Source organism: Aquila chrysaetos, chromosome 12 (assembly GCF_900496995.4).
Source record: "Aquila chrysaetos chrysaetos chromosome 12, bAquChr1.4, whole genome shotgun sequence".
NCBI lineage: Eukaryota > Metazoa > Chordata > Aves > Accipitriformes > Accipitridae > Aquila > Aquila chrysaetos.
This window is the reverse complement of record NC_044015.1, coordinates 23,235,581-23,250,930: the sequence shown is the minus strand read 5'-3', so window position 1 is coordinate 23,250,930 and position 15,350 is coordinate 23,235,581. Positions and strand designations below refer to the sequence as shown.

General features: G+C 41.1%; 1 protein-coding gene across 2 annotated transcripts in view; it reads left to right on the top strand.

Annotated features, from left to right (window-relative positions):
* Positions 1-15,137, top strand: part of SLC44A3 (solute carrier family 44 member 3) — a 41,083-nt gene extending 25,946 nt beyond the window's left edge. The window contains exons 12-16 of one of the 2 annotated variants that reach the window (XM_030032817.2): positions 1,211-1,294; positions 10,972-11,109; positions 11,590-11,826; positions 13,662-13,760; positions 14,884-15,137. In XM_030032817.2, the coding sequence (XP_029888677.1) occupies positions 1,211-1,294; positions 10,972-11,109; positions 11,590-11,826; positions 13,662-13,760; positions 14,884-14,889 (564 nt within the window). In that variant the 3' untranslated portion in view covers positions 14,890-15,137. The other variant, XM_041127952.1, reaches the window with a different exon arrangement.
* The last annotated feature ends 213 nt before the right edge of the window (positions 15,138-15,350 follow it).

Below are 15,350 nucleotides of genomic sequence, written 5' to 3'. Positions count from 1 at the left end.
TAAAGGATGGAGAAGTGGTGCTGCATTCTTGTAGAGCTCACCCAGATTTTGCCACCCTTGCAAAAAATGCTGCTGTTTTCTGTGAACAGGAGGAAACATCAGGGGTCCGCAAGCTTGCAGGTAAATTCACAGATGTTTTCTACACAGCAGTCTTCAGGCAGAATCAGAGGGGAGATTGTGGTTAAAGTTCCTTGCTCTAGGTTTTTAATAAACAGTACTTACTGGGGTTAATACAGTTTTAGTAAAATCATCTCTCCAGCAATACACATCAAGATTAAAGTATTTCTCTGCTGTCAGGAGTTTGTATGTACAGTCACCATTTTAAAGGAATTATTCCTGGAATATTTTCAAGAACCTCTTTGGAAAAAAAGTTGGGAGGTTCGTGATTTCTGCACGAAGAATGGTAGTTGTGGGGACCTGAGGTTTTCATATGGTAACTGGAAGATCTCTGCTTTCCGAAACAAAACAAAAACATTCTGACCTCTGGAAAAAGAAGGTTAAAAAGACACAAGTATCGCTGAACTGAATTTCCTTTTGCTGAGAAAAACAGCCGGTTAAATTTGGCAGGCTACCATGGCCACCAAGATGTCTTTTTCTTGTCTTGCCTGGTAAAATCTTTATATGCTAAACAGTTCTGAGCTCGTGATGTGATGTGGTGGTGGGGGGTGTCAATCAATGGTCTATGAATGGTCTGTTCCAATACATGCTTTTTCTTCCTGTCCTGAAAAATGAATGTATGCTCTGAGTCAATACACGCACATGTGCATATAAGTCCTTCTGCCCATTCTTTTATTTCTGTTCATTAGGGTACCAGTCATTTCAGAACTGTAGAGGTTTTTTGATAAACAAAAAAGTTAAAAATCTGTCGGTGCACTCCCTGATCGCTGCAAAGTACTGTAAGGGTTACTGACTTGCCTGCCTGTTTTGTTCTCCAAGCAGCTGTCAGCTCACAAAGCTGCTTGCAGCACTTCTTTTCCTAGAGAAGAATCTTCCATCGACAGGAAGAAAAAAAATATGCTCAGCTCATCAGTCATTAATACTGAAGGGTCTGAATTAAAAACAGTTCCTGTAATCCTAAAGGAAATATCTGCTGCCTAAGTGAATGCTTTATTAGAAGAGTCAGTCACTTGTAAAGCAAGTTTTTCTAAAACGGCAGTACTGTTTGAGTCTAATTCTGTGTCCAGTAACCGAACATTTCATTTTATTGCAGGAGAGTGCATGTGCAAAGTGCCTGTTCAAGTGCTGTTTCTGCTGGTTTTGGTGCCAGGAAAATTGCTTGAGATACTTTAACCAGGTACACTCTCTCATCTATCTGTCACTCAACCATCTGCATACCTAGCCTAGAAACGGTGTGTGTATGCTAGCTCCTTTTAGCACGACTAAAGCAATATCCAGTGCATGCAAGCCAAAGTTTCCTGCTGGCCACCTAAACTAAACAAACAAAAAAGTCTTGAAGTGTAGATGGAACTTGTTGCAAAGAAACAGGGAATTGGCAAACATGCAAGGTGCAAGATTTTAGAAAACTTGTTAATACAGCTTGAGATAGCCCTTTCAGAGGGCCACTTGCTATTTCTGTAGGTAGGAAGACTTAACATTTTATTGAGTTGTGCCAGACAGACTACTGAATTACAGCGGGTCCAGGTGGAAGGAAGCAATGAAGAAGTAAGAAACCCACCTGGAGATGTGTCATTAAACTAGATACAGTATTTTCCACTTGAAAGTCCTGAATAAAGAAACTTGAACTCCTGGCTGATTTCCATTATCAATATATCTGGGAATATGATCCATGATGAAAAAGCCAGATGATATAATATACTCTTTCTTTGAAAGACATCTTTGTTTTGTTAGCAGTTTTGTTTCAAAAGTGTTTTTATTGGAAATGGATGATTTCTGACATACAGCAGTTTTTCACATACTTGACTCCTACTTTTTCTGATCCTTTTCTCCAAATGTTTTCCAGCTCTATATACATTGATGTAAATAGTTAATTTTTCTCTTTGTCAGTCCCCTTTTGTTATCTCTGGTGACTGTGGTATTCTTAATGTGAAAGGGAATCAGATGTTCATGCTGATTCCTAACTGACTGTTGTTCTTTGTTCTCACTGCTGAGGGTAGTAGTGAAGTAAACAAGACAATTCTGATAAAGGGTCTGGCTTCTTCTCTAAAGTAGGTGCATAAATTAAGCTTAATCTTGGACAAATATGAAGAGAAAGTTTTTCGCTTAGTTCAGCCTAGATTAAATACTTGTGCAGTGAAACCTCTAGTTCTAGACGATGAATTTTCCAGACTTACATTTTTTAGGTAGATCTTATGGTCACTGACTTGGTGAGGAATCTCAGAGTTCATCTTGACTCCAGGCTTTCCATTTGTAGTCACCCTTTCCCCTTGGCTTCCTGCCTTTCAAAGAGATATCCAGCATCCTAGTGTTTACTTTCTCCTGCTGTTGTATGCTATGTGTTTGTTAAAAGAAGAATTAATTACTGTAATGTTCTTCCTTTTGTTTCAGAAGTCTGTATTGTAGCTCATGTTCCCTTAAAAGATTTCCTGTTTCCTAATCTATTGTAGGCAAATTTCTGTTTTTATATGAGTTGTGGTTTTTAACCTAATGATCATAATACTGTGTTTGCTGTTAGAGAATTGTTTGTTTGAACATCTTTTTGGCAAAGACAATGGTGTTCCACGTGCTCCAAATCCAGGGCAATTTGGGCGAGGGTTAGAGGAGAAGAAAAGCAAGAACATGCTGTAAGATTTTAACAGAAATTTTTATCTGTATGAAGGGGTAACATTGGTCTCAGGTTATTGTATTTCCTAGAGTAATTAATGAATCTAATTTTTTTTTTCCTATAAAGAATGTATTCAAGCCTATTTCTTAAAAAAACCATTTTGACTAAGATTGAAAATCTTCAGTTTTATAAAATCTGTGGCCAAATATAAGAGAGAAAAAAAAAAAAGGGAAACATAAAAGACAAGTCTGCAGTTTTAAGCAGCTTAACATATGGCTTGATTAGCAGAAGTACTGAACTCTTAAGAGCTCTTACGGAGTGGTAAAAGCTGCTGGGTACAGCCTTGAAATTTCACATAGGTGTTGAACATGGACTTGAGAGGGATTAAAAAATTGCTTGTACCTATGTTTCTAACATTTTGAAAGTATTTTTAGTTCAGATTTCGATTTTTTTTTTTTTTGAGTTGAAATTACTGAAATGTGGAAAAGCTGTTACAAAAGTTGGTTCAAAGCTCATTGTGTGCATTAACATTCCTTTACTATGTTTTTGCCTTTTATTCCAGTATTACCTTCACTATAGTAATAAGCATATAATTACCTGAAACTAAAAAAAAAAAAAAAAAAAAAAAAAGCAAGCCTTCCCCATCACTTCTGCACTATTTTCTTCAACCTGTTGTTATATTGCTTAGATGATTTAAATTCTTTGTCTTCCTTCATTCACAAGTTTAATCGGGATTAAACAGAGCCCCTTGTTTTCCCTTTGGGAAACTTGCAGATGAGAAACAGGTGCTGGAGGAAGTAACACTGGTGACAGAGCGTGAGCTTCTTTCTTCCCGTGCAGTATCAATGAAGTGCTCCGTTACGTTATCAAAGAGTACTTCTCGGGCTGAGGTGCCATCTTTCAGGTGGGATTTCACACTGACTTTGATAGTTTCATGCATCCCTGAAGTGGCTCATTCTCTGCAGGCTCCGCTAAGTTTTGTTCAGCTCTCCTGGAGCTTAACTGAAACGGGGCCAGAAAGGTACCCTGTCATCTTCCCATCGTGACGGAGTGCTGTGCTGGTCGCTGACAGTTGCTGTATTTCCAGTGGCGGTTGTTGGAGGAGGGGTAATGTAAACCCAGCATCCTGTGCAGATTGCCATGTGGATAATTACGTTCTGCCTTCCTAAATTTCTTTCGGATTTGCAACTGGATCCTGTGCTAAACTGTGGTGTAGTGTTGCTATGTGCTGTTAAACAGTTCACTCCTTAAGCTGTTCCATTTCAGTCATGGGCGAAGTGATTCATGTGTGTGTATAATCCATTAGTAACAATTGTAAAGCACTCTGGGTTCTATCTGGATGAAAAGTGCTTTGTGAATATAAAGTCATTATCCTTACTTGACAGTTCTGTTTGCCAACACTTGTCAGAATTACCACAGATTTTTCATCTTCTGGCTCTGATGGTTTCAGTATGTTCCAGATAAACATATCCAATCATCTCAAGTGAAATCTGGGAGATTGAAATTTCTCTTCCGTAAAAAGAATATACTGGTTTTTTTAATGTGGTTTGGGAGCTACAAGGTCTTTCTGTCTCCTGCTTTCTTAAATTGTAGTGACAGTCTTAACTTTTGATGCATCAAAGTGCTCACTTTTTTTTCCCCCTTTACAGCCTTGTTGCAGTGACTTTTTTTAAACAATGTATCTATTTCAGAATAGTTTTGCTTTTCTGTGTCTGCTTTGAGTTCATGTGCAGCCAGTTGGCAAGCAACCGCTCCGAAGTGCAGCACATGGATTTCTGAAGGAGTTGCTGAGCAGTACGTGGTTTCTTTATTTTCGTCAGCACAGTTACTTGCAGCGTAGCCTTCTGGGCCCTGTGGTAGCCATTACTGAAGTCAGCGGTGTGTAAGCCTGCATTTGCTGGTACCGAGACCCTTCAACTGATACTGAAAGCCAGCAACTGTCTGGTGTAAAAAAACCAGAAGCAAGTCTGTCTAGTGGTTGTATATCCATGGCAGTTGGTTGTCCCTTAAACTTTGGATGGAAGCCTATCAGGAGGTTGCATTAAATGCCTTGTGGAGAAGTGACCTAGATAAAAGCAAAATTCATGCATGTTAATGTAAGCACAGTTCGCCTCTGCACTGCCAAACACATTGTGCCTCACCCCATAAAGTACTACTTCTTCCTCCCAAAAACAATACTTCATTTTAATGTTACTGGCAAAATTGCTTCTAGATGTTAAGCTAAATTTTCATTCATCTTGAAAATACAGTTGGCTAAAATGTTCACCTCCAGTGAAATCGTATTTTAAATATGTTTGTTTTCCCTCTATGGGGTTTATGTATGTGATAACAGGAAATAAAATTCCTTAGGTCTTTACTTGCTCTGTAGCATGAATCATGTGGGGACAGAGATGAACAAGGCTGACTAATTCTTCCTTTGATACCTTCCTCCTCTCCCCTATCCCATTAAAAAAAAAAAAAGTGGGAGAGAGAAAATAAAAGGCAATGAAGCAAGTGACCAATAATTCAGTGCTTTTAAGCACAGCAATTTATGAACAACTCTCTGGAAATGTTCAGTTTGATTTTATTTCAGAAATCCTAAATGAGAGCATTGTCGCACTAACTGCAGAAGCCACTGTAAGCAACTCCAGCAATGATGTAATCATGATGCAATGGGTACTTAAAGCAGGATCCTTGTGGTCCAACCCCTGTGGTTGAAATGGAGCCCAGGTGTACCAGTGCGATGCTGTAGGGAAGGACACCCAACTACCCTCCAAGGAGAAAGTTGTGTTGGTCCTACCCACTGGATGACAGCCATGGAGGGAGTAGGTGACACACGGAGTAGGAAGCAAGGGAAGTTGAGGGACAAGATTTTCTCCAGTAAGTCCAGACTGCAAACATAAGGTGGAATGGAAATAAAGGAAAGTTGTGTTTCTTGGACTGCTTGGGAAAATTTGGGAGGCTATTGGAGGGTTTCTTACAGATGGTAATTAGCCTAAAAATCAATAGTAACCATTTCTGTATTAGCTGTGTACTTATTGGTTAGAAGCGGGGGAGGAGAATATTCTCCATGTGTTTGTCAACCACAGGACAATAGCCTTTAGTTAACAAGGCTGCAGAAAGGGCAGATTCGGTCCTGGAAGGTATGAGATGAAATACTTGCACCAGAAACAGGGGCATAAATGCTGTTGTACAAGTTGCTGGTTAGGTGATCAGGCTTATCTCTTGGGGTGGGGTGGGGGCAGGACGCTGGGATATCCTGGTGTGTCTACTTTAGACAAATAAAGGGTAAGAGCAAGCCTGTTAGCTGTCTATGAGTATATCAAGAAGAGAAACAGCAGGGAGGGATAAGAGCCAAGACAAGATCAGCAGAAGAATGAGTGGATGTAAACTGTTCGTGAGCAAATGTTGTCTGGAAGTTGGAAGAAGGTTCCTGAGGACCAGAGGGACAACTGTCTGGAATAGCTCCAAATGTACGGGCTGGGAGAGGGAAAAGCCCTAAGCAGTTTAAAGAGGGAGCTTTCCACGTAAGAGAAGAAATTGTATAATGTGCTAATCTGAACTAGCCAGGGACCAGAGTGGCTGAAAGTCCCTTCCAGTCTTACGTGTCCTCATCTCTTCAGTGGGGCCTCACGGGCCCGTGTTGCTCCAATTTCCCACCACCATCTGAGATGCACGATACAGCTTTCTCACCGAGTCACTAACTGCTGTACAGCAGCCGCAGAAATGTCATTGCCTCTTGCTACCACTGGATTTTGTTTTCTGAGGGGATTCCACTGGCAGCTGTGACACTTGCAAGCTAAGACCCTTTAAAGTCCAGCCTGAGCTGCACAGCGTTGCACTGGGTGTAGCTAACCAGGGCAGCCCCCAAGAGAGTTGGCAGCAACAAGATCAGATCAGGCCGAAAATACCAGCAGAGCAGAAAAAGCTGAAGTGGGATGCGAAACCAGCACGTCTCCTGCTTCTTTTTTAAGAAGATTCTGTTGCTATGGCAATCCTCTCTTCCCCAAGCTCATTTTATTAAAGCAAGTCCTAGAATGGAGGACTGAATTCAGCTGTTACACAAAGTAGCAATTATTCTCAACAATTGGAGAACTTATGGCCTGGATCTGAGCCACAGCGCCTTTCTCATGAAGCCAGCAGGTCAATTTTTCCAAGACCCTTGACATTCTGTGTTGTGAGGCACAGAAGGATTTATTCTTTAAATAGGTTTTTTTGCATACTGTGGTATTTGGAAATATGTAAACATTCACATTCCTTATTTATTCATCCTGACGCTGAGAAACTAGTGTCTAGTTCCCAGGCTCCAAGCCAGAGGAGGCTTGTGTTCTTCACAAAGGTGGTGATACTGTACCAACTTGCTGGTGCAAGGATAAAGACTGTTCCTGACCCACTATCTCCCACGCTTTCTGATCAATGGTATGCTATCGATTCCATTATTACTTGCTTGTCACCATAGCAGAGACTACTATATAAGCATCAATTCATTAAGCAAAGGTAAAAACATAGTAGCTATATTGGACCAGACTGAGTCTCTGTCTAGCTCAGTATCCCATCTCCAACCGTGGCTGTGAGTGAACGCTAAGGTAGTACAAGTGTATATTTCCCTGTCCCCATGCTGTTTCTGAATCTCTTTTCAGCTTGAGGACTTCTTGAGCCGAGTACATTTTCTGTGTGTTTAATAACTCTCAGTGGATTCCTTTTCCCTGAACTTTCCCAGTCTCCCTTGAGCTCACGCAAACTTTTAGCAGCTAAAGCATCCTTTGTCCAGCAGTTCACAGCTTACAGACTTACAGTGAGAAGAAAATTCAAATTTGGCTCCTACTACTTCGTATGGTCCTCCCCCTGCCCAGTCTTTGTTCTGGAAGAAACACTGAGCCATCTAACCCTACCTACCCTCTCCGCATTTCTCATGATTTTGTAGCCCTCTTACCACATCCTCCTTCAGTCCTCTCTTTTCCAGACAGAAGAGCCCGGTGTACTCGGTTGTTCCCCAGAGAGGAGACATTCCATACCTTTTGGATCATTCCTGCTGCCCTTCTCTCAAACATTTTCAAGTCCACTAAAGCTTTTGTGCATGGGAAAAGAGAATGCATTCTGTAGAAAGCCACATTTAAATAACTTGTTTCTAAATGATAGCAGGTTCTTAACTGACCACGGTTTACCGTCTTAGCCTTCGCAACTATCTTTTCTTTGAAAGGGATTGGGCTGTTGCACATACCCTGCAACTGGAAAATTAATGGGATATCTAAGCTTCGTAGTCCAAAATCCAAAATGATTTGCAAATATTGGTAATAGCTTGAGTGTGTTAGATGCTCTTCGGTGGGTAAGGCTGAGAAATCATTTGAGCTCATTTCTGTGCAACTCGGTTTCATGGAAACATACATTTGCTTAAGTGTTAGGCACGTATTTTGTTAGTGAGAACGTGTAGATTTCTGTGTGGCTGGATGGGATCAGGGTATGGCGTCTGTATGGGGAACCTGGGAACTGTGAGGAAAGTGTGTGGAGCCCCAGTCTAGGCTGAACAAAAAACCCCTCCAAACTTTTTTTTTTTTTCCCTTAGAAGTGTGTTTTTTGCCGAAGGTAGAGATCACTTGGCTAAGTCTTCAGCTTGTACTAGTAGCATTCTTGCTTCACCTATGTCAATGACTAGTTTTGTAGCCTTCAGCAGTTCATTCATTTCCGTGTCTTTTATTCCTTCTACAATGTTGGATTATTACCTGGCTGCCTTTCTTGCTTGGATGTTATGACTAGTCGATACTTACATGATTTGTTGAGGTTGTAATTGTTATAAATGCCATTTTTTATCAACTGGTTTGTAAGATGACAAATCCCTGTGCAGGTAGTATTCAGTCTCCAGCATTAGTTTCAGTCTTTCCAAGATAACTGTTCTAGTTAATGAATATCAGAAATTCTTTTCGTTGCACATTCCTCAGATACCGAAGTGGCTAATTCAAGAGTGCAAACAAATGGTTATTTATTTTAAGTTTGGAAACAATGTTTGTACAAGTGCACGTGCATTTTCAACATTCTTCTTAATTTTTGAAACGGAACACTTTTTGCTATTTATAATGAATACAGAATCTCTGTTTAATTTATTGGCAAAATTTATACTGACCTCACCGGATCAGGATCTGCTCTGTGAATTTAGTTCTTAAGGGACAGAAACAAACTTGGAAAACCCTTTTCCACTTTGCATCTCAATTTCCAGTCTGTTAATGGGAACGATGAAACAGACTTAACTCACAGCATGTTATCAGGGTAGGTCTATCCGCGTGTGAAACACGCGGCGACAGCTACAGACGGGAGACGGAGAGGGAGCTTGGCTCGAGGCCCCCCGCGCTACGCCCGTGTGCTGGGGAGGTGGTGGCCCGGCAGGGCTGGCGCTGGCCCCACGGAGCCGCCAGCTCCCCGGCTGCCGCGGCCTGGGCCGACGGTGCTGCGGGCGAGCTTGCGGGCCGGCGGGTTTCCCCGCAGGGGATGGCAGCAGGCCGCTCGCACGGCGCTCGGGCTGGGGCGGGCGGGTGGGACGAGGACGCTTCTCTTTCAGAGGCGTAGGCAACTGAGAAGGCGAAGGTGCTGCAGTCGGCGCCGGACGGAGCCGAAGGGTGCACCTCGCTGCCGTCCTGTTACGGCGCTCCCCGGGGAAAGGGTCAGCGTCGGTATAAATGAAAGCTAGCGCAGAAAGCGGTTTTTCCTATTTAGGAATGAAGTGAACTTGCTTGTTGAAACAGATTTTTATGCAGACACTCGACGCGTTTCTGTGGAGTTCCGTGGAGTCTCTGATTTTTCTTAGAGTAGGCAATAAATCCGTGGTCTTTATTTATACTTTTTCCATCTATGGATGTATTTGCTACTATGTAAGTACAATATTTACAGGATGTCACTGTTTACTTCTGCTCTTTTTTTGCTTACTATCAGAGAAAAAAAATTCCTTTGTCATATACAGAATAAATAATATCCACAATAAAGAGACAAAGGATCTTTGACTGCATTTGCTTGCTTTCCTTCTCTGTAATATTTTAAGATAATGTCAATACAGCTTTGCTACACTACAGTATGTTATGGAAATTGCTGTGGGGTGGCACTGGACTCTGCAGAAATAAATCTTCTCTGCCTTCAGCTATCTGAAATTTTTGAAAAGGAAGTGTTTTGCAGTAGGCCAGTATAATTCACTTTCAGCAAACCAGGTTTGGTTTTTTTCACTTCCAGGTGAAGCAGAAAGTATCTGAGCACCGAGTACATGTTGTGGTGTATAAATTCCTTCAGAATAGTCACCTCTTGCACACTGTGTTCTTACTGACCACACCAGATGTAACTAATGTTTTGTGGCATAATCCACCTTCTAATATTTTGAGTAAAGGGAAACTACTCATAAGACTTGCTGGTAAAGTTCAGCATACATTTCAGGTATCCTGAGTGCTGTTTTTCTTAGCTGGTATTTTCGGGACAGTTTCAAAACCTTGTTGAGGAGTTCCATAAATGGGACATATATGTCAAGTTATGCACAGCAAGTGGTAAAACAATCCATAGAGGTAGATATTCTGTCCTCCCCACCTGTCTTGGCAAGTTTCCACAGAGAGAAATCTTCTAAAATTCTCAATACATCAAAAATCTGTGACTGCCGCCCCTACTGTCCGTTGAAATGCTGGTCTACTCCGGGATCCTTTAGCTGTTCTTTCCCAGTCGTTTTCACAATTGATCCCATCTTTCATGAAGAGGTTTATTTTATGGCTATAGCCATAAGCTTGAATGTCAGTTGCATATGAATAGTTTGAAAGGGCCATGTATAAAAGCTTTTTTAATCATCAACTTTTAAATGGCTTGATAACTACATAACTTGATTGTTCCACTTGCATAGTTTGCTAGCAGACTTGGAGATAGATTTGTAGAAAATAAGCAAGTAAGTTTGGATAGCGCGACTCCAGGTAAGTAAGGGTTTTGTGGTAATTGTGCCGTATTCATTAACAAGAATTAGGGTAGAGAACTTTGATATTTTAAAATAAATTGGATAAAGGTGGGTTCAGAAATTTATTTAGTCCCTATTCTAGCATTTACTAATGGTGGAAATTATGTAGAAAAGCTATTTGACGTTAGAAACATAGTTATTACAGTCCCTTAAAATAAAATTGCCATATTATGCAAAATAACTCTTTATATTCATAAAGTTAGTATTTCCAAATAGAGTTTAAGGCTTTGCATCTCGCTGAAGTAAAATCTAGATATGAGCCTCTGCTCTCTCACTGCATTATTATCTTCTGTAATTTCAGCATGCATACACAACTACAGCCGTAAATGGGACAAATTTTTGTACGTCAGGAAAGGATGCTGTCTTTATGTTGGCAAAGAATTCTGCTAAACTTGCATCCATTAGCTGTTTTGGAGATTTTATCCTATTTCTAGGAAAGGTAAGAGTAAGAAATGTTCTGTAAGAATGAAGTGAAAAATCAGGTTTGATTCTCTTTTCTTACAGCTAAAGTAAATAAGGTTAATCTTTGTTAAACTCAGTGTTGTTAATGCTGTAAAATGAGTTTCGGAGTGAAGGTAATGTTTGAGGAATTTAATCTTTTTCATAGTCTTTACAGAGTTATTTAGTTGTATGACAGTAGTGTCCTTGGCACCACTCTCACAGTTCCCATTGCAATAAGTCTTTGGTAAATACATAGTAAAAGTTGCCTCTGCCCTACAGAATTTACACGTTGAATTGAACACAAAGTGTGACAACTACATGATGCCAGAAACTGCATAGCTACCTCCCAGATGAGATGTGCTGTTAAAATATTGGCTGTAATGTTTTTGCCTTAGGGTTTTGGGGGTTTTGTTTTTTTTTTAAGAAACATTTCTACATCATTAATGAGGCTGAATTTCTCTCTCACTGCCCTTTACAGGTGTTTGTTGTATGTTTTACTGTTTTTGGAGGATTGATGGCATTTAACTACCATCGGGAGTTGCAAGCTTGGGTAGTTCCTCTGTTGCTGGTTGGATTTTTTGCCTACATGATGTCCCACAGCTTTCTGTCTGTGTTTGAAGTGACAGCGGATGCCGTGTTCCTTTGCTTTGCTATTGATATGGAGACAAATGATGGATCTGCAGAGAAGCCATACTTTGTGGATCAGGAACTGCTGGTAAACCCCAGTGCTAACAGCAAAGATACTTGAGGCATTCTAAGCTTTTGGGGACTTTTTCTTTCCCCAAGACATAGTAATTTGAACCCACAACCCATGCTATTTCCTTCCCAACACCTTAGAACAGGATGGACTCAGGGATACAAATCATGTGTGAATTTATAAACTGAAGTAAATGGCTCCTTCTGACCCTGTGTGCTAGCTATGATCTGCTGCCTCCTTTTAGATCATACCACGTAAGTCATGGCTGACTTTTTAGGCCTTGTTAGATATATGTTCAATATATTGTTGGTAATTAGAAAATATAAATGAATAGATGAGCTAGCTGCAGAGACCAATCCATGGGGTGCCCTAAGATTAGACGTTGTGTTGTGCCTTACTGTACAGCGAAGAGCAAAAGTAAACAAGGAGCTTCTTGTTGCCAGCAAGCAGGTCAGGTATCCGTCTACATCCTATGGATGCTGTAGTTCTGAACAAACTTCATGCAAACTCGTGATATTCTGCTTCATACCTATACAGATTCTTTTGCCAAAATACTGTCTTCTGTCACTTGATTGAATTCTTCTGCCTCTGGGCTGATTGTTCTGTGTCTTTACCCTCATAATTACTGTATTGTATTACAAGCATTTCCATGGAGAATCATTACATAGCTAATAGTGATGGAGAGCTTTACTTAATAGCTGTATCTGAAGCATTTGAATGTATATATGCCATCCCTTTCATATTAAGAGAATATCTGAAGATGCAGATGTTTTTTCCTTTTATGCTACTTTTGCCGGTTCTGTCTTTTCCTTCATAAACCATGCAACAAAGAAAATCTTAGTGATTCATGAAAAACAAACTCAGCAGCCAGAATAGCTCATATGATACGAATGTTCTGGATGGATTTCTTCAGGACAGTGTCAGAAGAACTGGTGGGTTTTTTGTTTTTTGTTTTTTGGGTTTTTTTTTAATGCTGCTGTTGGGTTCCCTGCAATGTTCATAGAGTTTTGTTGAAAACAAAAAACAACACAAAGGCAGCCTAAAGATAGGCTTAACCCTTTGTACAGAAGAAAGCAGATAGATATTCTTTGGCTTTGACTCAGAACAGTACTTAAGCATATGTTCCGAATAGGTTACTGAATGGAAAACTCTGAAGCCTTGACCTCTGTTCTTCTCCCTCTGTTTTGCCAAATGTTAAAATACTTAAGCCAATTCTCCTTCATGAAACAAACAGAGGCTTTCCTTTCTCCACTTCCAAACTTTGTGGTAGTTTCTCTTTAACTCTGGTTTTAATCCTTGTAATTAGCCATGCCCTAGGGCCTTGGGTGAAGAGAGGATTTCCCACAGGGGTAAGGAGCCTTCCAAGCAGGACAGGCTGTGTAACCTTGTTTGGAAAAACTGGGGGCAGCGCATCCAAACTCCTCCTCATTGCATGATCAAGAGTAAGTTTACTCACATAGCCAAGAACTTGGAGTTTCCCAATACATGAAGGCATTTGACTTCGGACATCTGTGTTACTGTCAGGTTACAAACATCTGGGGGTGGAAGGCAGGCTCTGTGGCCCTCAGGACAATATGTAGCAGTGGGCAGAGAGCTGGGTGAGGGATTTCAGACAGCCAGAGTCCTCATTCCTGTAGTAGGAGATGTAACAGAGATTCTTGATTCATCCTTCTCTGTTGCATTCATCACCCTTGCTGCCTCTGCAGAGTCCCTCCCAGTATCACTCAGTGTCATCCAGCTAGGAACCAGCTACAGTTTCTTAGCCTTGACCTAATTATCTTCCTTTACCAGGTGTATTTATTTACATAATGGTTTGCATTCCCAAATAATCTCACCCTGGTTTTTGCTTGTAGACATTGGTGAGTCAGAGTAACAAGTTAACAGAAGGGCAAAAATACAGAAGCGTGAGACCTTTCCAGGACAATGAAGATGGGACAGAGCTCCAACCTATGGTGAGACAGGAGTGTGGGATATGCATTTATCTGCTAGCTAATGTGTTTGCCTTTATGTCCCAGGAAGAATGGATGTACACTCTCACGTATCTCCTGATGTCTCACAGCAACCAACATGCTGTACCCAGTATTCTGTTTTTCCTTCTATTGCTTTCCCTCCTCAGGAAACCCTCTGCTGGTGCAAAATGTGGGTGGATCAAATATTTGTTCTCATCCTTCATCCCATTCCCCAGTGTGCCGAGCAGAGGAAGAGAAAGATCGGACTATGGCAAGGGGGTGGGAGATAAATCCCATTCAGAGAGTCCTTCACGTGTCTGCTGTAGGAAAGTCAGAAGAGCAGTAGGCTGCTTGATTTCACGCCGGAACTGCTGAAGTTCCAGAGCTGTAAGATCAGAGCTTAGAAGCCTTCCCTCTCTGCCCTCACCCTTTTTCTTTCTTTCTTTCCTATCAGTGTATATATTTATTTACTCTGTTTTATGCTAGGGTTAAAGAGCTGAGATGCCAGAAGGGAGTGTTCCCCCACACCCAGGCTTGGGAAAGTCCTGAAAGTAAATGCTCACTAACTGACATCTGAAAAAATATTGCAAATTGCCCAGCCTGAGAAGCTGCCCCAGCAAGTTCAGAATCTGGGCTAATTTTCCCCCAGCATCAGGGCGGGGGCCAAGCCAGAGAAAGATTCTGCAGCAAGTTACTCTGGCACCTACGCTTGCTGGGCACAACTACCACTGTCTTGTGCCCTCCTTGCTACTTCTTACACGAGTGTAACAGATGTTGGTGATTTTTCTTGATGTGCTTTCAAGAGGTACTAGGCTCTAGCAAACTGTCACGCAATCTTGTGGGCATTCTGCTATAGGCAGAGCACTGCTTCAGCTTATTGCGACAGTGAGGGATAGTTGTACTTGATTTTTTCATTGTTTGGGTCTGTTACTGCATTCTTCAGTAATTTTTTTTGCCAAGCACACAAACCAGGGGTGGGGTGGGGGGGTTATTCCCTGTGAGAGGATTGTGGATTTGAGACACAAAAGAACCTTAATTATTTTCCCAGTTTACTCTTACAACATTTAAATGCAGTAACAGGACTAGTGCTACACATTATTTGACTCCTTTTTTTCTCTCTTTGTAGACTTGAATGTGAAGTGCACCAGGAAGTATGAAGGCAGACCAGCAATAGCAAAAACAGTCATAGAAAAAAAGTAAAGGTTACCAATACCCCAGGACAAAGTATTAGTTCTCTAAATCTTTGTTGTACTTTCTGCACTGGTAAAATGACACAATCTGTTTGTATGAATAATGTATTTTGTGTGTCAGCACATCTGATTTTAATATACTAGTTATGATGGTCTGAAAGTTGTTAATAAACAAACTCCTTGTAAATTACTATGTTGTCAGACTAAAAATACTAAGTCTACAAAGTCATTGGGCCGTCCTTTTTAGCTTTTTGGTGTGTCAGCTAACATGGGGTTTTTTCATGCCTCTCTGGGAACACTGGGCCAGTCGTCCCTGGATCAGTGAACATAGACACATTTGTAGAGGAGGCACTCCAAGATGACTGTTTTTTGATTTGTTCTGTGTATCTGAACAGCCAGTGCA